The sequence below is a fragment of the Idiotropiscis lumnitzeri genome, chromosome 5, assembly GCF_059441095.1.
Source record: "Idiotropiscis lumnitzeri isolate Australia: NSW breed Sydney's pygmy pipehorse chromosome 5, RoL_Ilum_1.0, whole genome shotgun sequence".
NCBI classification, from domain to species: Eukaryota; Metazoa; Chordata; class Actinopteri; order Syngnathiformes; family Syngnathidae; genus Idiotropiscis; species Idiotropiscis lumnitzeri.
The window spans coordinates 10,394,389-10,418,937 of NC_142395.1; the positions used below are offsets into that span (position 1 = coordinate 10,394,389).

General features: G+C 40.7%; 1 protein-coding gene across 11 annotated transcripts in view; it reads left to right on the forward strand.

Annotated features, from left to right (window-relative positions):
- neo1a (neogenin 1a) overlaps positions 1-24,549 on the forward strand; it is a 137,336-nt gene that overhangs the window by 93,755 nt on the left and 19,032 nt on the right. For 7 of the 11 annotated variants that reach the window (XM_088296628.1, XM_088296631.1, XM_088296636.1 and 4 more), the window contains exons 6-12: positions 1,410-1,564; positions 1,672-1,792; positions 14,053-14,287; positions 15,727-15,881; positions 18,284-18,432; positions 19,817-19,955; positions 20,212-20,261. In XM_088296628.1, the coding sequence (XP_088152754.1) occupies positions 1,410-1,564; positions 1,672-1,792; positions 14,053-14,287; positions 15,727-15,881; positions 18,284-18,432; positions 19,817-19,955; positions 20,212-20,261 (1,004 nt within the window). The remainder of the gene's footprint in view (positions 1-1,409; positions 1,565-1,671; positions 1,793-14,052; positions 14,288-15,726; positions 15,882-18,283; positions 18,433-19,816; positions 19,956-20,211; positions 20,262-24,549) is intronic. The other 4 variants (XM_088296632.1, XM_088296638.1, XM_088296633.1 and 1 more) reach the window with 1 other exon arrangement.

Consider the following 24,549-nt stretch of genomic DNA (forward strand, 5'->3'; position numbering starts at 1 on the left):
TTAAGAGAGAGGTATAAAAAGGCTCATTTGTCATGTAGGGCATACTGCATATATGTGGAAGAAGGGGCTCTTTGGCCAGATAAAATCAAAGTAGAATTTTTGAGGCATCAATACAAAGGGCAATGTGTGGTAGAAATGCTTGAAAAAATGCCTCTTGGTGTTTCCTGAATAGTGATGATTTTCATCATTCAATCCTTCTGCCCGATGCGAGCAATATCCTAACACGGCTGCTGTGTTTTAAGATGCTGCTCGGAATTTTCTTTCTTTGCTAATCCCATCGTTGCAATGTAGATCAAACAAACAAGCTTTGAATAAGAATAAACAAAAATACAAGTTTTAGTGCCTCTGATCGCTAGCTACAAAGTACTGTTGCTCGCTGTTTATTTCCCGTCGTGCAGGTCAGGCAAAAAAAAAAAAACAATAAAAAAAATACTTTTTGTGGACTTAGGTGTGCAGGCTGTACACTAGGACAAAAAATAGAAGAGAAACATAACACACACACACCAACTTTCCTTTTATTTATTTATTTTTTTATTTCTCGCATTCACCCCAGCGGTCAAATTTTAGTGTCTAGATGTGCAATGCTGGTTGAAACATTGGCCTAAAGACTTTAACTAGTATTTTCAGAGAAAGGTGGCTCAACATGATTCAGATTGAATACAAATGCAGAGAACCTTTTTTTTTGCCATAAAAAATTGAAAGCTCTATGTATCTCGGTAAGGATAAATTAATAGCAATCACAGAGCTGAGAATAGACTGACGGGTAAGTGTCAGCGGTCTCGGCCCCGAAACGAGTCAGTGAGGCTGCTCCCTTATCAGTCAACGCAATCAAGAGTCCACCCATATACAATGAGTCTTCGGGTCTCTTCTCACATGCATGTACAGTGCGGTCCAATTATACACGGAGGACGTGCCCCCACCGACCTTGTTCCACCACTGATTGATGAGGTGCTGCTTGGCTGCAGAAGATCAAATAACTCCTTTCTGTTTCTCATTACCAGAAACCAGGAGACATACGTACGCAAGTGTTCTCCTCAGTTTTCGTTTCATGCTGACGCAGAGCGCCGATATCAAGCTGGCTATTTTTTACCCGTTGTGTAGTAATGAAAAAGGAAAGGATATTGAATATTTGAATCAGAATTTGTAGTTGTAGTATCTGCCTGGAAAAGTCACAGGTGCATAATGTGTGCTATTCGATTAACCAGTTATTGTTTCATCTGTTAGCTTTTCACGGATAATTTAGCATATGAGGGGGCAGCATGACATCATTTGGCTTTGTTCATTTCCCGTCAAAGATCATATTTGACCTGTCCTTTATTGCATTTCACATAATTTGACCCTTGCTTCAAAATAAAACAAGTATGGTTTTTATATATTTTTTTAATCTTACCTCTGCCTATCGTCCACAGTTCCTCCCCAATATGCAAAGAGGCCGGCCAACATTTACGCCCATGAGTCCATGGACATCGTGTTTGAGTGCCAAGTCACCGGTTCACCAGCCCCCACTGTGAAATGGGTGAAGAATGGCGACGCTGTCATTCCAAGCGACTACTTCAAAATTATTGTAAGATCATTTTTCCTCTTTAGACAAGATCATCTTTGCCATTTATTCAGATTCAACTTTTTCCTAACTTCCTTCCTCCTTTTCTCTCCTTTTGTTGCATTGTGCAGAAGGAACACGATCTACAGGTTCTGGGCCTGGTCAAATCTGATGAGGGTTTCTACCAGTGTCTCGCTGAAAATGATGCCGGAAACATTCAATCCAGCGCCCAACTCATCATCTTGGATCACGGTACGCACCACAAACGCCTACCCATTCGAAGCAGATTCAATTAATATGGATGAGAATCAAAAATGAAGTGCATCAGTTCACTCAATTATTATGCCTGATAGGGCTACATCCGATCGTTTTGCTCGGGTAACAAAGAAGAGTCATTTTTTAACACACCATTAGTAAAGAAGAAAGCCCAAAAGTCTCATCAAAAACGCTCATCTGCCATTTTTTAATCTCCCTTACAGTATCCTGCATTTGCATTTGGCAGTTGTGCTCATCTTGTATATTGGAAAGTAATAACATTAAAAGAAACTATTGAAACTATTGACAAATGAAATGTGAAACCCATGACTAAAGAATTTGCAGAAACGTGGAGACAAATGCAAACTTCTGGATGCTGTCATTTGTACACGTTAAAACAATCTTATGTATGGGCGTTTGCACCAACTCTTTGCTGGAACGAGCATCTGGAGGGCTGTACGGCCTAGCCAGTTGAGCGCCGCTAAAATATGCTTCACTTTTAATTCTCGTACTGGGTAACCAGACGCAGTGGCGCATAACATCAGACGTGCGGGAAAATAGACTCATGGAAAATATTTGAATGTGTTAGTTCTTGTGTCATTACCTCTGAACATTGGCGGAAATGTAGTAGAACATAAATTCAGGCTCATTTACAAGTTGATGACTTTCCTATTCTCAGCTGCAGGGCCAGTTAGAATGTCCCTATAAAAAGGAAAACAAACAGAATAGGGCGTCCTATCAGTGTTGAAACTGCGAAAGCACAGCAAAGCAATTGTGTGCAAAGAAGAGCAATCGGGCAAGATTTTGTGTTTCTTGGCATATGAATGTTTATTACAAGAAAACAAGCTACGCTTGAGAAAAGGCCTTTTTCGACATGCAGAAGTCAGTCACCCCTGATTACTCCAAGCAAACTTCCAAACTACCTGGCTCCAAATTATCAACCCTTTGTAGAAGCCTGCATTTGAGTATGGGTTGTTGCGTATTTGTGATTGAATCAAAGTAGGACACAAGAAGACAACCAAAGTCGCCATTTTTAAAATGCTGCAATTATGATGATAACAGTGTTCTAGTTTGGACATCATCTCAGCACACTGCTGTGCTCTGCGTCATTGCCGTCATTGAATTTTCTAGTGAGGCATACACACTGTTGCAGTACTATAGTCTGACATAGCTCACTCAGCTATTGCTATTCAGTGGCTGTATAATTCTATAGGAAGTAAACTGAGTTGTAGTGCTTGTTGCAGAACTGGGAAGTCAAGAAGAGCCAGCGGCAAAAACTTGGCTAATACTCATTAGTGATCATTAACTTTGCGTCTTGTCTCTGCCTGCCCCAGTTCTTTGTTGTTCGACTGATTATCTTCACAAGTGGGTGTTTGGAAAAGACAAAAGTCACTTGTCAGCTTGAGGTTTAGCATGTTAGCAGTTATTTATAAAAATGGGCGACTTTTGGCACTATTCATGCCCTTAAAATTGAAAGTCCCGCACTGGGTGAGATGCGTACGATTTTACGAAATCACAACGATCTCACTTCTTCTTACTCCAGCAAATATGCACCATCCAAAGACACATTTTGTAAAATAGTGCTCCGATTGGGAACTAAATGATCCTGAACGTTCCACATGTGCGTTCCGGGGTCAACTAGTTGCTAACAGATGTGAGTCAATTAGAAAGCAAATGCCAAACGTGGACATTAAGGGGACCTAATTATGTTGTTTCAAAGAGGCCAAGGAGGTGCTCGGGAATGTTTCTTGTAAAGTAGTCAGTGTGGTCGTCTGGTGGAAATGCTTGTCATATGATGTGTTTCTTAAGAGGGATACAAAGCAAGCAAACATTTCGATGGCTCTTCCCAAGGAACACACTTCAAATCCAGGGGACGTAATTCCTCCGAGGTTGCATGTTCAGCTACTGCTGTTGCTGTTTTTCATTTGCATACTTTGGATTTCTGGCCTTTAAGTGTAATTACGAATAATTACTGCATGAGTGTAAACTCATGATGGACTTAGATTCAAATTCATGTTTAGGGTGCAGCTGAAGGAAAGGAACGTAGTCCAGACCAGTTAGAAATTATTTCACTTCAATTTTCTGTTGATTGGCCAAGCCTTTCCTCAGCTATTTGTACTATATAAGCACTATCGTCATCAAAAAGATGGGTAGGAGGTTTCGTCAGCTGCTCCTGTTTAAGGGCTTTTTGTTACGTCTTATTTCGATAGTGTCCCGCAGCCGTTTGCAAACTTTTCCGACCGCATAATTTTGTGAAGTGTTTGTGCATGATATTCTGGCAGTTGTCAATTATAGCTTGGCGAGGAAACCGGTCATGTTTTTCAACTTTGAGGTTAGACAAAGCAGTCATTAAAATGATTTCCACAGATGGTACAAAATCTAAGTCTGATCAAATGGCACAGCATTATACTTCATAGCCATATTTTGCAGTGCAGTTGCTTTTGAGACACACATTCAACATTTGTGCAGGCGAGCATATTAATAGATAGTAGTGAGAGCTGCATATAGTACGTAGATTTAAGCATACTGTATTTTTGAGGTAAACAAAAAGGGACCTCAAAAGATACATCAAATCATATATTTTAATTGTGTAATAAAAGCAAAGATTGGTGTACAATTCGAGCGTCTGCATTCCCCACTATGAACAGAATAAGGAGTGGAACCTCTGAGGTTGCGCACTTGCCCTTATTTGTAATTATAATATTTTGAAATAGCCTTTCATTGATGGAAATATCCCTGTCTGAGTTGGTGTGTCCCTTAATCCCACCTCTACCATAAATTATACTTTGACATTTTGTCTGCTTGTGAGCAGGCAACTATGACACTTGCACGCACGAAATTCAGTTTGATTAGTTGAGCTCTGAGCACTAAAGCCTTTTGAGCCGCATCTGTTACGAGCATGTTACATTGAGATGAATGGAACTAAATACGTAAGCATCCATGACACGAACCAGTTACAAAAATAAATATTGCTGCTTCTGTGAGACAGCAGGCTAATCAAGTTCCAAGATATTTAAAAAAAAAAAAAAAAAAAGATGGCTCACTCTGTTTGATACTAAGTCACTTTATCATGCCATCCTCCAGTTACATATGTCTTAATGGTAACATTATTTAACTGTTCGACATGACAACAAACAGAAAATCCCTTTCCTCGCATCCCATCAGAGGTATGAGACTCCCACAATGAAATGGAGATGCCCCATTACCGCCACTCCTAGTGACTCACTCCATTACTCTGTTTACAATGTCTATTAGTGACACGTGGTACGTCCTGCAGTGGAAAAATAGCAGAGAAATATTGCAAGCCATGTTTGAAAGTACTACATCTTAGATGAATGGATCAGCGCTTCAACTGCGACACACCTCCTTTTTAGGGAGATAAATCGGTGCTATTGTTAAAAATACTATTAAATATTAAAACTGTCTGTAGTAGTGCATGTGGTAATTAATTCCACTGGACCACTTTGACTTGAAGGAGATGTGAACTGAGCCGCCTACAGTACCTTCACTGTTGTGGTTCTGAACTAACACACCAACAAGAGTGTTCGCGTGAAGATATATTTATTTAATTTAGTTTTCTTCCATTTTTATGAATACTTTTTGGAATACTTTTGCTAACGAGGATCTACACTAGCTGCTGGGCAACTAATTGGTGATGGGAGAAGCATCTTTGACCTCATGGGTCTAATCCTAATTTGTTTTTTCGGCATGAAGTTCTCCAAATGAGAGGCAAAAGAACAGAAGAAATTTCAACATGGTATGTTTAAAAACACATGAACCAAACCATATATGATTATGAAAATGAGTTATGTTAATGCTGACATAAAATGCAAAACGCCATAGATGAGCTAATGCGAATTAGCATAAATGGTCAGTAATTAGAATAGAACATTCGAGCAACAACTACTTGCACAAACAAAGCAAGCAAAACATACAAACATTGCATTCGACGTTTCTCTCGGGCATATATGTTCTCTGCCCTGTGGGAACATTACTGGAGTTACTAGTCCATTATTTCTTTTATTACGTTGCATGTCTTCCAGCAGACCTGAGTGCTAACCAGCGCGTTGCAACGCACTGAAAGCATGACTCTAAATTTAGATTTGCTTGTATACATTAAAAACCCATTTAAAAATATCTCAAAAATCTGTTGTGTAAACACCTGCCTTTAAAAAGAGATGGCCTGGAGCTGCTCAATGCTGGTTTGTCATTATGAGATACTGCAAACGAGAGGGAGGAAGGATATATTGTAAACTAATACAACATAAAATGTAATGATAAGCAAAGCCGTGCAGATTTTCTAAACAATGCAGTAGAACTGTAGTTTCAAGGCGCTGGTACAGGAAGCAGATGGGTGGGCACTTCTCTGCCTTCGCTCACCCCCTCTATTCCCTGTTCAAATCAAGACTTTATAATGGGCTGCTCAAAGATCTTTTCCTCCAGCTTGACTAGCACTGAATAAAAGCTCAGGCATCCTTCAGGAATACTGTGCACTCCATCATCTGCCAGCAGGGTCACTGCCGGACCAGCAGGAGGCAAACTGGTAGCGCTGCGAACGTGTGAACATGCCGGCACGGCACACACCGGTCAGATGCCATCAAGCGTGTAACTTCAACAGTAGACACTAGCGTCAATGGGGGACTGTTGGAAACATGTCAGGCTCGCTTCTGCATGGGACACAACAATATGATGGCATACAGTCACAGCTGTTATAGCTGGAAATGTCACAATATGGCTGCCATACTGTAATGTGTATTCAGCCACAACTTTAGGTACACTATTAAAATGCCATGCTGGGCTTTTCACTAAAATATCTATATGTAATATAACAGTCTCTATCCATCTATTTTGGCTAGAAGGCATTCATATATCTTTTGCGGGACTTCTGCATGTGCCTACAGGCAGTCATTAAAAAAATGGGCAAGATCCAAAAGTCTGTAAAACTAGTATAAAAAGAATACTCACTAGAATGGTTTTGGCCAAACAAAAAATTAAGCCACGGTTAGCACTTTGTTGAGGCTAATAAGGTGCAACGCGGCCACGAGTTATACTGCCTCATAAATGCATCCAGCTTGCTCAATAATCATTGCTTCACTGTAAGTATTATTTCACTCAATTATGAGTATAGTACTCTTTTTTTTTCCGATAGTTCAGATTAATTAATTTTAAATTATGAAGTGGCAATTTAGAAAATGAAAATATTTTGCAATGAATTCAAAATCATGTCTGTGATTAGTGCGCGTGGGTGCATGCGTGTGTGTCTTTGTTGATCATAGACCACCCAGCCTAAATTGATTGCGAAGAGGAGAAATCATTTGCTACCAAATTGTTGTTTGTGCAGATGCTAAAGAGTCGCTCTTTTGTGGCCGTCTTTCGCAGACGCCGCTACCCCTGAGTGTATATTTGTGCATTTAAAGCGGCTGTTTTACTGGTGAACTTTTCAATGTGTTGTATTAATTCAAGCGTGGCGAATAGCTTTGCTTTATTCATAAACGGCCTGTCAGCTAAGTGCTAACTGAAATGTTACGGATGCCAATTTTGCTGTTGTTTTGCCCTGGAATGAGAAAAAAAAAAAGACTCAAATAGCCTTGGATACCTGCGTCAGTGCTGTTTTTTGAAGGTCAGTCTTGTTATAAACATCGGTTTTTGCCTGGCAGCACGCGTCTGCTTGGGACTTATGTTTGTGTTTTGTACTCCTTTCAACGCTTGCCCTTCTTACCATATAACACTGTCCTCCAACATGCAGTCATCCAGGATGCCAAGCTGATGTATTTGGATGTGCTTAGTCCTCTGGGCTCGCTAATTAAAGTAGCTCACCACTTTCCCTTCACACCCTTCCCGTGGCGGCAGGTGTTTGACCCCTACGAGCGGCGCCACCAAAGCTTTTATGTTTCCTGTTGGCACCCACCCTCTATGTCTCTATTGTACCTCCCAGTTTCCATAAACTAAAAGTAGAATAGCATCAGCCGAACATCACAGTGGGAAGTGGACATCCATCTGTCTGGTGGTGGAGTGTGATTGCCACTTCTCAGTATACTCTACCTGAACTTGAAATTTTACAGGTTTAGAGACACATAACTAAAAGTACTCAAAGAATTAATTCATAAAACGTTTTTTTTGGAAAACGGTTTTGTCAGTGGCTTATGATCTTGGATGTTAATATAGATTTTTAACCAAGTGTTAAAGGTTGGTCTAGGTTTGGACTTACTTCTGAGTATCAGGGTTGGATTGAAGTGTTTCAAATCATATCCTGTATAATATGGACTTGTGAGTTGTCTGAATGTGGAACATTTCGTGCCACTTCCAACAGATCTCGATCTCGATAAAACCAAGTGTTGAAACACTCAAGACCAGTCTTAGTCTCAAGTCCAGTTTCCTTACCACATTTGGAAGGTCTGTCTTGGACTAACCATACTTTAGATTTTCCATCAGGATCGGTCAAGACCAGAACTGGCACCCCAGTAATGACTGCAACCTGACTGAGGTTTTCAGTAGAGGGCATTATGAGATTCTTATTACGTATATGTATATATATATATATAATACAACACGGTGATAGTTATGAGTTGCACAGAGACAAGAAAATGACAAATCCTCTCAGATAAAAATACAGCACCATCCTTGGTGGTACTGAAAGGTAAAAGGTTTCCTCATTCATTCCTCTTGAGCTGTTGTCTCGAGTTACTTGCGTAGCTCCAAGGAAGTAACACCATCGCGAGTGGAGACGAAGTGTTTCCTCGCAGCTCGGGTGAGAGGCTCTGGAGATGTGCAGCATCATTGGATGTTTTGATGTGCTTGAAAGGCAAGCCCAAGGGGCCTCGCTTTCCTCTCGCCGTCAGCCTGTGGCGTTTACATTGTTTATCTGTACATCTTTATTTACATGCCCAAAGAGGGCCAGCGTGGTATTGCATGCTTCTGTAGGCGAGGTGTTCATGTGTGACAGCTTTTTGTTGAAGTGAGACAACTACGAAAAACACTCGTTGACTCACCAGTTGTCCATGAACTATGACTGAGCACATGGGAAGGTGCACTGTGTTTATACGCTAAATGTTCATGATTGCACCATCCCTATTCAATTCCCGTCATTACTTTCATGCCGAGCAATGTTTTTATCTCCGCCATCTTTGGTTTCTCCAGGGGGGGTTTCAATCTCTGAAGACACTAAATGGAATTCTACACATCCCCCTCTGTTTAGCTTTGTGGGATATTGGTTGTCACTTTTTATAGAAACCATATTACCCTCGAGTAAATTCCAGGGGGTCTAATGTAAACATCATGCTTTCCTTTGAATCCTTTCTGTAGTTGCATTGAAAAAGCGACTCAGAAGAAAAAAGATGGCTGCTGGATTTCCGAGCGACAGTGGTTCTAATTGCTGCTTTGGAAATAAATGTAGCCCCTTCCTGCATGCGTTGATTTTTCACTTCAGATCTCAGTTTGTCTGCAACCACAACACGAACGTTTACGAGGCAAACATACACACTGAATACTGTAGTTAAGTCAGCATTTTTTTTGGTTTATATCTATTTGGATATTATGCACAGCTAGCCACACTTCTTTAGTGTCATATGACCATCATCCTGAAAAAGGTTTGGTGTAATGATACACAGTGTTCACCCGCTATTTGTAGGAGTAGGGACAGCGACGTGAATAGGAGAACCTACGAGTTATTGACACTCCCACCCCAAATACAAAGTTTCAAATTCACCATAGATGCCACAAGACGGCAAATCACTATTTGTCTATTAGACAGAAAAATGGCCTGGCTAAATGTAGCTTTTCGCCTCACCTCAACATTTCCTTGGCCCCGGAATCCCCCAAATGGCGCCAAAGCAATACTTTAATATTACACAGGGCTTTGGCCTCATTTCAAACACAGCAAACAGAAGGATCATTTCCTACAGAAGTGCATGAATTGGTGAAACCACAAGTTACTCATCAGCAATGTTCGGAGGAACTTTGACGATTTTCCTTTTGTGTAGCTCAGATGTCATGAATATCCAGATCTCATTTAGCCAGTTGTGAAAATGAGCCGTTGCAGAAAATAGCCACAGTCGTCAGAAGTTGCTCCCAGCCACTAATAATTTTCCACAACGTTTACTTCAGAACCATTAAAGCAATTACTGGGTATTGTTTTTGCGTGCCCACTTTATTGTACCCTGAAATTGAATTGAACTCTCAACACAGACAGAGTTGTTCTTATTGTACCTGATTGAAGTACAAGCATACAACTATTTGGTGTGACTCACATACACATTTCTACGTAAAGTATTCTCACATTTGGCTACCTTTTTTTTTACCTACTTTGTTACTTTACAGCCTCTAATTAAAACATTTTTTTTCAATAGAATTTCATTTGATGGACAGAAGCCTTTGAAGTGAAATGACAAATACCATGCAATTATTCAAAATCATAATTCTTTGAATTTAAAAAAATTAAAATCGATTCATTCAATGTATACGTTCATCCCTTTTGTCATGAAGCGCCTACAAAGCAACCCGTTACCTTCAATTAATGAAATGAAGTCCACCTGTGCGCAATCTAGGTGTTGCATGATCTTTCACTTTATACACACCTTTTTCAAAAGGCCCCTGAGGCTGCAACTCCAAAGTAAGAAGCACCTCGAACTGAACACTGCAATGAAGAACAAGGAGCTCTCCAAACAAGTCAAGGACAAAGTTGTTGATAAGTACAAGTCAGGGTTAGGTTTAAAAAAAATCTTTGAGGACTCACAGGAGCACTATCAAATACATCATAATCAAATCACAACAAACCTGCCAAGAAAAGGCCCACCAAATCTTGCAGACCAGACAAGGAGGGAATAAATCATAGGCAGCAAACAGATGAAAGGTAATACTGGAGGAACTGCAGAGTTCCCCAGTCCAGGAGGCCGGAGTAGGACCACAATAAGCCATGCACTCCAGAGAGCTGGCCTTTATGGAATAGTGGCCAGAAGAAAGCGGTTACAAAAAAAAAAAAAAAGCACAAAAAGCCATCTGGCTGACTCCCAAAAGCTATGGAGAAATGGCTCTGGTCAAATGAAAAAAAAAATGGGAAACTTTTCGGCCATCACAGACACAACACAAGACAGCTCATCACCACAGTGTAACATGACACGCTGTGTCACAAGGAACCTAGTTCGACTTGAGGACCAGTATGTTAAGTGAGGATTGCATATGCCAATTTTAAGTTTTGTATATGTATATATTTTTATATATACAAATATATATACATACAACAAAAAGGTAAAAAGCCAAACCCTGCTACGCTTTTGATTCTTTTTCTGTTACATAAAAATATATCACTGTGGAATTGTCCATTAGAATCATCCTGAAGCTGGTTCCAACATTCTAACCATAACCAGAGACAATTACAAATATCAGCTTATCCTGACAATATGTTTTTTTTTTTCTTTTGCGAGAACCTGGCATGGTCTGCTATATTTCCCCACATTGGTCTATCAGTGGTCCCAGTCGTGTGTGTGCTTCTGGCAGATATGAATGCCTTCTTTTAGTCTGAGCCTGACTGACTCTCTTATCTGTGCACTCAGACCATTTGATGAAGTACCTGGCTTATGTTAAGAGTCACGCCCAGTGATGCTGCCAGTTATTTTGGCCCTCTGGAAAAGAAATATATCGCTGTGGGCCCCACCACTGCATTGCCGCAAATTAAAAATTCTATTTTTCTCAAGCCACTGTCGGTCACGGGTCTTTGGAATCTTCATCACTTTCCTCCCTTTTCCGGTGCCCCTGGTCACACCACTTGGAAATACAAGAAGCTGGTTAGTGTTGTTAGAAACCGCAAGTGTTAAAAGTTGAAGTTGTGAATCGCTTAAATGGATGTTATCAGAGACTGTTTTTATTTTATCACAGTATTTCTACTACGGTCGAGTCGGGTGTCTGTTGCGGCTCTCAAATTTATTACAATATATTTCACACAAACCTTTAGCAAACAGCTTAAGGCAACTGCTGTGGCCTAGTGGTTAAGAATGTCACCAGTGACCAAAGGGCTGCAAGTTTTGAAAAGGTACTTACGGCTCCGCTGATGCGCTCTCCCACTGCTCCCGTACGTCGCTAATTGCAATAGTGCTTTTTGAACAGGCACTCCTCAGCTGACACTGCTATATTTCCACATTTACTCTTTTTCTCAGTTTAATATTAAGACAAATGTCGCACTGTGCATGTCTTTGTCCCATTTGTATTATGTGTTGGTGGCCCAGATATATTATGCAGATCTGAAGTAACCTTCCTCATTAAAGCCTTAATGCTAGCTATTCATTACCTTCTGCACAAAGACTAATGATACAATTAATCAGCAAAGAATGGAGCTTGGCAATGGCAGTAGGAGGCTGACATCTCCTTACTGTTACAACCTCGAGCCTGCATGTTCAAGACAGATTGAACAGACAAGCCCTGGTTACTCTGCCGCATGTCAATTATTTGCACATGATGTGAAGATGAAAGCATCATTAGTGTCTTGGTCTAGCTCACGATTTGTTCTACTAAGACTCTTGGGCTTATTTAAGATTTTTTTTTAAATGGAGAAATGGGATTCTTTCTGCTTAGAAAATATATGGAAAACACCATTGTGCAGTATTGTTCATGTATACGCCGCAACTGAAATTAGACTTCAGTTTAGTGTCACTTAGAGCAGGGCGATGTTACGATATATATCTACTGTGTCACTTTTCTACTCTTGTGTCTGTAGTCGTTTGTCATCTGATGTACACTGCAGAAAGAAAGTGCACGGAAGCTTGATTTGATGCGCAAAAGCTTTCACTTGTCAAGCTTATACCACAAGTTGCCACCAGGTGGCACAATAAACAATAATATAGGGAAGTGAATTATATACATAGTCATCCTACATTACAAACGTACGGTGCACAATTAAAATTAAGTCAAGGAAAATGAATGAATACAGATGTGGGTGAATGCAAATAACGAATACTTCTACTATTGGAAAGAGGAAAGAATTAACTAACATAAAAAAACCTGTAATTATTAATTAGTTACAAAAAAGCCCCCAGTGTGGCTACTGCTTCAAACTCGACAAGCATAGCAGTTTGCATTTTGAGCCTCACCAAAAAAAAAAAAACACAAAACTGAAAATCACAAATTTTAACTTTTTTTCAACAATTAAAAATGTCACCTGCAGCCTGGGACTCGGGAGGTTAAGATGAGACGTAGCCGCAGCTAACTATAGCAAGTTTAGCAACTAGCTTCAGCTGGCTTACTACTGCCTGCTAAACACAGTTTCACTCCCAAGTTAGTAATCACAGCCTCCATCATCATGCCTCCGTGGCGGAAAATAAGCTACACAAAGTAAAGCTGCTCATCTTTCACACAAATCCAAGTGGACGCTTGACTTGTAAACAAAGCACTGAAAGACAAATTAATGGTTTTCTCCTGATGGAGTGACAGATAAATAAACCTGCAGTCACTTGCATTTCATCACATTGTGTCTGTTAATAACACAAGGTGCACTTGTCACTTGTTACTTTGCTGTATTTGTGTTTTGCCATCACCTCCCCCTGACTTGCACGCAAATGGGAATGTCTTGTGCACTGACATTCCTTTCCATATGGTTTCGTCTCACCCATTCGCCAAGCAAATGGAAAGCAGATCATCCTGCGTCGTGGGTCAGATTGTTCTCTCCGCCCCCCGTTCCCAACAAAACCCTGATCAAATTAAATAATTCTCAAACATTTCTTCGGGTGGGCTGTAGAATGAGAGGGAAAGTGTTTGAAAGCATCATCTGGCTTGCCTTGAGATAGCTCTTAGCCCTCAGAATGAACTTTTGTCTCAAGATGCAAATGAGGGGTTATCATACCTTGGCCAAATAAGCCAATAAATTTCAACGTTATAAATGACAAACATTTCAGGATGAATAGGAGTTGTGTAAATGTCATGTGCAATTTACTTTTTGTGTCATAGAAAGCAGTGTAAATCTGCACGTATAGTACCCCTTTGTATTGTGCTTTGTAAGTGTAGTAGAACTGTTTTATTTCTGTGTTTTCTTGTGACACCAGACGTCTTTTTTGTTATGTTGTTGTTATTTTGTTTTTTCTTCTGTTTTTGTTTCCTTTCTTTCTTTCGTTTCACCGTCATTTCCATTTCACCTCCTTTTCCGCTCTCCTCAAAACTGTTCTCTATTTCTGGGGAATATTTCTCCCATCTCCACCCCCCATACTGTCTCTGTTTCCCCTGTTTCCCCTCACCCTTTTCCCTCAATCCTCCCACCTCCTCTTCCCGACCCCAAGACGTAGCCCTCCCCCCTCTCCTCCCCCCCTCACTGACTCCTAACACTACTGACCATGTAACGCCAGGCTCTGGGGGTGTAGCTGGTCCAGCAGGACCCACTCCCTCCGCCCCCCGCGATGTCGTGGCTTCGCTGGTTTCCACCCGCTTCATCAAGCTTACATGGCGCCCGCCGGCTGAACCGCACGGAGACGAGCTAACCTACTCTGTTTTCTACAGCCAGGAGGCCACAAGCAGGTAATACACTGTCTACATTCTAATTGGGCCATGGGGGTGCGCCTCTGTGAGGGACCGCTGTGAGTGCATTCCTGAGCTTCAGGGCATTCCGAATGGATCTCATTAAAGTAGTTAAAGCACTTTTTAAAGCAGTATGTGTTTATTAATTAAAGCTAATTATTTCCTCTAAAGGGTTTTCATTGCATTGAACAAACACTAGCACCGTAAACCCCATCACCCCCCAAACATGCAGACATCGTATGCATAATAGGTACAGAAAATTATAAGGAGAATTTAAGGGCTAAGAGTAGTTTTGTATATTCTCATGTTGAGTTAGTGTCTTTCTGAAATGGTCATCAGAGGTGGGGGTTTTTTTTCTATTCTTGTATATATGTTAATGATTAAATTTTTTTCATTGTTCATTTCCCTACACTCAAGCTGCACTGTGTGGCCAAAAGTCTTGAGATGCCTAAAAATCAATTTTCTAATCAATAAGGATTTGGGCCAGTGCCTGTTAAACTCCCTCAATTTTAATGCAAAGATATTTTAGACAATTCTATGCTTCCAACTTTGTAGCAACAGCTTGGAATCGGCTGTTCTCCGTTCCATCATGACTGTGCCTCAGCACTCAAATGAAGTCCCATTAAGGCATGTTGGATGACATTATTGTGAAATAACTTGTCTTTACTTCAAACCCACAAAAGTGTTAGTATAATAAAAATTCCAAGAGTCATCCACCAAAATCATCTTAAGTCTTTTTTCTTTCCATTCCCCTTGTTGTGATGGCCATGTGTCCCAAAATTTACATGTCGAGTATATAGTGCAAACATGAACAAACTCAACCCAATCTGAACTTTAATTCCCTATTAATTAGTTTTATATATTTATGGCATATTATACATGTCATACTTAATCACAGGGGTGGGCAAACCTTTTGATTGGTGGGCCACAATGGGGTCTAAAATGTGACAAAGGGGCCGGACTAGGAGCAGATAGATGGAGCGTTTTGGTAACCTCATCTCATCGGAGAAAAAAAATACATTTAATTTTAAGTGAAAATGAACAAAAGCATGCTACCAATATTTCTGTGTTTGACCAAATAAAACATTAACAAGCTTTAATCATTTAATTTGTTTCAGGTTTGGCGTCCCGGATTAAAACATTTAACGGGCCTCATGCGGCCCCCGGGCCGTAGTTTGCCCACGCCTGCTTAATCAGAACCCAATCTACCATTAAAGTGCCCTTTAATCAGACTCAAACTGGGAAAAATAGGCCCATCCAGTTGTGTGCTGCCAGTGTAAATTAGCAACTTAAGGTCATCTTGGTACTACCACTGATCCTTTTGCAAGTGTGATTTACTCGTATATAGGACAAAAAAAAATAATTATTGCAAATAGAAACCATCAGATTGCCAAATACCGTTAAGCTGATGTGTACGTGTTGATTTGTGCCCACATCAGGGAGAGAGTTGTAAATACAAGCCGACCCGGAGAGTTGCAGGTCACCATCCAGAATCTGATGCCAGACACCAAATATCGCTTTAGGGTTGTGGCCCACAACATCAATGGCCAAGGAGAAAGCTCTGCCGGGCTCAAGGTGGCCACCCAGGCTGAAGGTGAGGCAAACACATACCACCTGCATGTGCACTCACCACACAGGAGTGCGGTTTGTCTGTGTGCTCGGTATACAGGATGCGTAAACAAAAAGACAAACTCCAGCGAGTTTGTTGGAAACCTGCTCGTACTAGCTTACAGAGGGAAACAGGATGCACTCAAAAGAAGCACACAAATGTGCAAATAAACCCTGACCCATGCAAATATTCACTGCCATACGTAAACACTGGCTTCAAACAGGCTCCCGCCACTGAACACACTTACACATAGCCGAGTCTTTTTAAGCTCGACCACCCAACAACACACCAGAGAATTCCCGAATTCTCTCCTCGTGAGATGCGCCTTGTTCACCACGAAGCAATTCACAAGTCTTTTTTGTGTGCGTGTTGTGTGCTTTAAACCATGCTCGCCTATGTAAGTAAGATTTGTGTTCAGAAGTACGCCCATAAAAAAAGTCTCTGCTTTCGTTTCCCTCATTAAAATGTTTTGACTGGAGGAGGCTTATGAATCATAGAGGAAAGACGGGACTTAGCGGGGCTCTTTTCTCCCTTTGTGTCGCCTCCTCACCTTCACCACCAGTGCACCCACTCTTATCTCCATGTATAAAGGAGCTGTGAATAGAATTTCCCTACACTCTGCTTCTTCTGGTGTCCCTTAGCTCCTGGCAGCATTTCACTCACTGTCACTTTCTCATTCAGTCGCTGTCTTTCTCCCCATGTCCTTGTTTAGAGGGCAAGCAGATGAATCCACAGACTTTTAGTGCCAGTGGGATCCGAGCTGTCCAATGGGAGATAGCAAGCAATGGAGGGATAGTGTCCAGATTTACCTGGACATTATATTTCTCTCTCTTGTGAGCTACTATGTTCAAATTCTGTAGCTCTTCAGAGTCTGGCTTAACATGATGCCGCACTTTCAGAGTTTATGCACACTGATAAATGGCAGCCTGTCTTTCCTGTCTGGAATATCTACAGCAAAGCTTAAGGTATAGAGTATGGAGACGTGTGCTGTCACGCTAAGCTTACAAAACTAGTTGGAGTTCCAATCAAAAAGTACTACTAAGCACAAATGGAACCTGCCAGACTCATCGCCAGAATTCAGTCTTCAGGAGGACACACGAAATGCACGGTCTCAATTGTTATTATTACTGTATATTTTTGATCATCCGAAAGCGACTCCACTCGATTCGCGCAACACTGTCGCACACAGTCAATAGTCTTGAATGGTGCTGTGTGACACCCTTTGCCTGGCATTACCATGTACAACATTTATACTACATATACATTTTACATACGCGGTCTTATCAAATGTGGCAAAGTGAAGCAATCTGTGAAGATGGTTCATTTGTTTGCTGCTTGGGGATGTGTCAACTGTTTTACACTCAAAGCCAGTTCTCATGGGATTAAGTCAGATAAATTAGATAGATTGTATCATGGTATACTTGAACACCATTTTACGACTAGGATTTGCAGATTCTGTGGCTAATATGATGGCCATATTCAATATGTGATGATGTATCACATTGATAGGAACTCCCGCTCAAGGCGGTGTCGGCAGCAGAAATTAAAAAAAAAAAAAGAAAAAGAAAAATGATCTTAATTTAAAATGTCAAAGGGGTTTTGTGGCTCCCGTGTTTTCTTTTCTATATTATAGAAGCTCATGTGGCTTTTTGGACTTGCCACCCCATGCCCTGTACTAACACCATTGAAGTGCCTAGTCACTTGCCATCCTTTTTTCTTCATATTTTTATAATCTTAATGATAAAGAACTAAACACTATAAAATATCTTCTATGGAATAACAAAATAAAAATGATATATAGATACGATTATTAGAGATCCATGCCTCAAGTGGGGCAGCACAAGAACCTTGGTGGGTGGTTACACCACCCTATGAGCCACCCATGGCGACGGGTGTGGCACCTACAGATAAGACTAGGTATGCAATCATGCCTGCTTGTTCACCGTTGCTGTCACAAAATTAGAGCAAAAACAGTACATGAAATTATTTTATATAGATACACGTCGGCATTGAATGCCCTGTGTTTGACTGATGAGTCCAGCATGTGCCCTGCTGGTGACCCTAAATCAGCTGAGATAAACTCCGTCTTTTCTTTGACCCTGAACAGGATTAAAGCTATTGAAAATGGATGGATGGTGGTTATTTTAATTTGCCCTGCAGTGAAACTTGAAGTAGAGTACTCTGATCACTGCAGTAGGTTGTAGTGGAAATACAAACATTCGATAAACCTTTGATCCATTGGATGTCTCAGACAGGTTTGTGCTGCTCTTGGTAGTGGGCTTTCCTTTTTTCAGAAGCCAATTGACACCATCTCAGATATATATTTTAAAAAAAAAAAAAACCTCAAAGTATTGAAAGTCATGTGCCATCTGTCCTTTGCTTTTCAGTTCAAGTACCGGGCCCCGCCCCAAATCTGCAGGCGGCATCGAACACACCGACCTCCGTCACTCTGAGCTGGGACAAACCCCTGACGGGCAATGGAGAGGTCCTCACGTACAAGTTGTATTTCATAGACAAAGGCATTGGAAAGGAACAGGTTAGTTACACAGGTTGGGATATTCTTTTCTGTCAGAGATTAGTTAGTTATAAGGTATGTCATTTGAAAACAAAATACTGGCGGGCCTCAGTTTACAACGCAGGTCATTTTCTATAGCGGCAACTTATGACAAACTTACGACAATGTAGTAAATTCAAAATTATAAAAATGAATGGATGTAAAACATTCCTTAACCACAACTACAAAACAATCAAATGAAAAAGTATAAGTATGTCGGTAACTGACTGTGCCTTCCTATGCCACATGATGACTTGATCTTATGCCGTTGAGCAAACAAGTTGAATTTGTGCTGTTTGTCACCTCCAAGCCTCATATATTGGGACTGTCATCAGATAAGGAATCCCTTGAAATATTAAAATTCAATGGTGTTCCATTCCACATTTTGAGGGTGTTAATTTCATATTACAATAATACTAAAAAGTCACTGGGAAGGTCGTTGAAAACAGTACAACAAAACATGCAAATTCATCCATATTTTAGGAAATGTTCAGACACCTGTTATAATCATCTTATGAATGATCTCACTATAATGTTTATGCTAATATTACTAATTAGATAACAAAACTTCACTAATAACTTTAAAGCCTAGGGTTATTGTCATCTTATCAAAAGTTGGCTTTTTTTTCTGCAGGGAACTCTGTTTCACAGAAGTACAATTCAGTGGGTTAGATATTTAGTCAGCCCAAGCAGCTGCCACATTCAAGTCAGTGAGGCATTCAAAAGCCTTTAATATGATAATGAATAAAGCGTCATCCAGTGCATTGAGTAATGATGCCTCAGTTCCCTGGAGGAGAGAGCTCGAGATGAGCTGGTAAAAACTAAGAAGCAGAAAGAGCTGCAAAGAAATGACCTCTAAAATTGTGTCTACAGTACAGTAAATGACGAAATACTGTGCTTGAAAAGGCAGCGTGAAGTATAAAGTTGCTATAGACAATAATCACAGCAAATGAAGAAGTTATAATTAGACTTCAATGGAAGCATTGTTGGGTTTGACCAATTAAGAGCTGAATGCAAATGGCTTTAAGAAATTTAGGACATGCTGATTGGCCTAGTTAGTGAAGGGAAATCTGAGCGGAACCATGTCTGCTGCAGTTTTATTGTCTGAATTTAGATTAGATAAGATAACGCTTTATTCCTGTCACTTCTGCGAAATCTGAATGTTACAGCCGTGGCGGAATTAAAATTCTAAAAAGATAAAAAGTACTCTAGACCGAAATGAAAAGTAGAGGAAAAAAACGGACAATGTGTGAAAGAAATTATGCTCACTCGTTGTATATTGTTTTATTCTCATTATAATGTAAATAAATCCGTATTAGAAATGTATTCACATTTCACATTTGCAACACATATTTTTATCTCCTAGGATGTTGACGTAGATGGTCTGTCATACACCATGACCGGGCTAAAGAAGAACACGCAGTACAGTTTCCGTGTGGTGGCCAACAATAAGCACGGGCCAGGTGTCTCCACTGATGACATCATCGTCCGCACGTTGTCTGACGGTCAGTAGACACACATTTGTGCTGGGATTTATTTGGTTACATGATTTCATGAAACAGATGCTACTTTACAACCACGATAATATCCTTTTTTTTCCATTTTTATTTTGGCTATATGTCCTACTTCACTGACACAGTCAATCAAAACTAGGAATTATCATCTTCGGAAAGGATGCCATTTTCATACAGCCCTTGTCTGCATTTTGTGAGTGAGTGTCACTTTCCTTTGATGCTTATTCAGTTGTCATCTTTCTCGCAGTGCCAAGTGCTCCTCCTCAAAATTTCACTCTGGAGGTACAAAACTCAAAGGTAAGTCACAGTTTAAAAGGTTTTTATGTTTTTTTTTTTCTGAGCAGGGTCTGCTCGCTTTGTGAAAAAATGATTCCCTGCCAAGAGATCACCCCAGTGCTACGGTGTGCGTGCGTGCGTGTGCTTGCTTGTGTAATGTGTGTGCGTGTGTATGCATGTGTGATTAGATGCATGACACAGACCTGCAGCACCAGCTGGCTAAGAGGGTGTGTGAACCCTTATCGATCGTCTCATCAGCAGCACGCTTGGCTGTCAGAAGTTTATTTCGCTCCATCAGTACACTTTCAGCTAAAGACATGCCGCTAAATGGATGTGCAATTGCAAGTCTTACATATTGTGGACATGCAGCAGAGGAGAATTCAAATGTAGTGCAATGAAATTCTATTCTGATATTATTTGATTTGAAATTCATAGTGATGTCACATCTAATGGCGTCACCGTTTTATTAACAACAGTGAAATTACACCACTAAGATTCGATGAAAGGACTAGATGTAATAATCGCCAGGACTATGCATGGCCGGGGTGTCCTGCTCCCTGAGCCAAGCTTGCACCTGTCCGCATACCTTGGTGGGCGGGCTTTGCTCAGCCGCTGAGACACATTGTCAGTTGTTGATTGGGCACTCCAAGTGGAAGTTTAATGTAAAACTGTTGCATAAGAAAGACAACAATTAAAATTGGTATAATTAAACACCAAAATTTTCAACCAAAATAATAATGAATTATTTGTCTAATAAAAGTTGCTAACTTATAATGTGAAATGCCATAGATGGGCTAATGAAAATTTGCCTGGATCAGGAATAGGCAACTGGTGGCCCACGGCTACACTCTGAGTGACCATTTGTTTATTTTCCGCCCCCTAAGGTTTGTTTGCCTTCTGGCAAACCCAAAAATTCTTCAAAAAGTGCTGATTAACATTAGCATTTCTTATCGACAAATAAAAATAAAAAACAAAAGGCGCCAGAAATGGGAGGGGTTTTCGGTGTGGGGGTGCCTGTGAAAACCTGAAAATATCCCAAATCTTTTAAAAAATACTGGAAGAAATGTCTGCAAATAAGTAAATCCGCTGGTGCTGAACCGCAAGTATGCAAGGGTTGACTGTAGTTTTAAGTTGCAATATGACTATTCACCATTAGATAACAAGAGTGAGCCTAATAATTGTTTCCAGGTTTGGAATTGGATACTGGACAAACATAGAACTTGAATAATATTACAATTTTGAGTGAGTTGATTTTTGCTGATTAGAAGTTTTGTGCCATCCTTTAATGGTATTTTTTATAATAATAATAATAATAATATTGCCTTTATTAGTCCCACAATGGTGAAATTCGAGATTCGAACCCAGGCCTCCTGGGGAGACTGGGTCCTGAACGCGGCGCCTTAGACCACTCGGCCATCTTTTATGCAGAAGAGCCCTTTCCAAAGGGGGAAAAAATGCATTATGTGTTTTTTTTGTCGTTTGCTTCAAACCCTTTGTTGTTGGTTTACGGTAGTAGATCGTGCATCCCTGTCCTAAATGTTAAAGAAAATCAGCAAACAACTGCTTTAACTCTCAGAGAGCAGCAACGCATACAAACATAGCACACAAAAATACTCACAACAAGCATATATTCTCTCTGTTCGATGGGAGCGACAGTTTCTGGAGGTTAGTTGTGGACCATTTGTGCCTTATACTGCTGCTGTTAATTATGCTGCATCTCATCCAATAAACCTCAGTTGCTGCTAGGCAGGCTGTAGCACAATCTGTTACTACACTAAAGGTGTGTAACTCCAAATTCAGATTCGCCAACATTATGTACTATAAAACGCTTAAAACCAATTTCCTCAAAATTTGTAGTATAGCAGGGTTTCACTGTATACAAAATTAATTTCATTTTGATTCATTGGTGATGACACATCACGTGGTGTCATTGTTTAACCTTGACATGGATCTTATGCGATAACGTGTCCAAACCTTTACCCCAAATATCATCCAAAAAATGGTCGCTTTGAATGTATTCTCCATCTTTTGCAGGATGTTTCATCTCTTCTACCATTGATTCTTTGGCTATATTTAAACAGCTCCAAGCAAGTCTTGTGTGTCAGAGTCTTTTAACTCTAATTGTTAAATCCGATTTATTACAGTTGAGCACACTGAAGCTCTTGTGTGACACCGCTGATTCGATAGGCCGCTGAGGTGGCTGCAGGCTTCGCAACGGCCTCTCTTTTTATCCATTACTGTACATCTTCAGTCAGACGGCTGCGGGCCTATTTATTGTACGCTTCCACCAAGTGATGGATACAATTTTCTAAAGATGCTTCTTACTAATGATATGGGAGACAAACGTGTAAATCGAGAGCCCGGAAGCGAAGGCGACGACAGAAAGGGTGCGTGTGCTGACTGCTAATGTTGGAGGATGGAGACCTTTGCAGGTCAGTGCTGCTCACGGCCTGAGTGAAAGAGAACTGTCAAAGCAATGCGGAAAAAGAAGCTGTTCAATAATCCTATCACACGCCAGCAGCTTGAGAGGGAACCGGCCACCCATGTTGAGGGAGAGTCGACCGAGATTTGAGTGCTAGAAAATAATGGGTGCTGCTACAAATATTAAAAGGAGTCATTAGGTAGAAAGGACGAGAATTGTCTGTCGCACATTTGTTTTGTTTTGGTTTAAAAGCAGAAACAAGCCCAATTTAACTGTGAAACAAATATATAACTTTGCCTTCTTCTATTTTCACTCCATGTTTAAAATGTTCCTCTTATTCTTTTTCTTTGCTTTCAGACAGTTTGGATTGGAACATGAATAGTCAAAAAGCTCAACTGGACACGCCACTTATGTCTCGTCTCATTTTCTAACAGTATTATTGGAAAAAGTGTTCTCATATGTTTCAAATTCTCTGCGCACTCGCAGATCCGCTTCACTTTCTTCCCTGGGACTTTCTTAACAGTCAATTCTTTGTTTCGACTGAGATGAATAGACAAATGCGCCTGGCATGAGTAATGGTTGATCATGTAAAATGAAAGATACATGTCACACAATTCGATTTGTGCCTTTTCCCCATCGGGGCCGGCTCGGAGAGTGTGTGTGACCTGTTCCTCCATTCAGCCTTTTGTGCACGAGTGTGACAGTAGGGAAGCATTAATTAACTCTTTGCTCATGCTGAGCTACCCCCCACCTTTCTCTTTAAACACACAAAATTCCGGTTGCATGGATCGCAGCGTGACGTGTGGGCCTGCAAGCAAAATTCCCAGTTTGAGAAATTGTGCTCGAGTTCTTTTTTTTTTTGTGAGGCCTTCACACCACTGTCAAGAAAATACAAATGAGCTCACCAAATGTCTTTTTTCCACAACATGGCACCATCTTTGGCTGGCCAAGGCTTTCTTTTTATAAAACCTGGCACACATGTATCAGTGTTAGCGATACAAGGAGGCGCTCCTCCTGCGACGACAGAAAAAGAAAAGCTTGAACATTGCTCGTCAAGCTGGTGGCTGGTGGTTTGGCTTTGGCTGGTAAATGCTAGCTTGGTTGATAGTTGAACAGTTGCAAACATGGCAAGTCATTCACCAGATACACCAACTTCCTCTCTCCCCATTCTCCAAGCCTGCTCCTTTTTGGCTCAGTGCATAATCCCGTAGACCGCAATGATATTGTCCCACATAGTTTTTATTTCACCACGCTGTGCTGCTGCGTGTGACGTCCCCAGTACATTCTGCTGGCCGATTGGCTGTCAGTGACACGACACCACGAAAAGCAAATGTTTTGCTCCAAATGCTTCATCCCCTCAACTGTTTTGACCGTATTTGAAAACACGCCGCCAGAAACATTCGTTCTGACCGCAGCATAATTGTTAAATCTTTTTAGGTGGAATGTAGCCATTTACAATGGTTTTCTGAAGTGATCCTGTGCCCATTTGGGAATATACTTCACATAATGAGATTGTTTTTTAACGCAGGGCCGCCTGATGTTGGTTATCGGCCTTACAGCTGACGTGCGAAGATTCATACAGACTGTGAATGTTTGATGACATTGACTGTCAGTGATAAAATCCCCAAATTTCTTGCAATTGTATGTTGACAAATGTTCTTAAACTGTTGGAATATTTGCTCAGGCAGTTCCTCTCAATAGTAAACCTCACCCCATCCCTGTTTGTGGAAAAACTGAGCCTTTCGAGGATGCTCCTTTTATATCCAATCTTGACACTCACCTGTTTTCAGTCAACATGCTCTTTTGTTGAATATTCCAGACAGGTGCTTTTTGGAACATTCTCAACTTTCCCTTTTTTTTTTTTTTTTTTTTCTTTTTTTTTGGTGC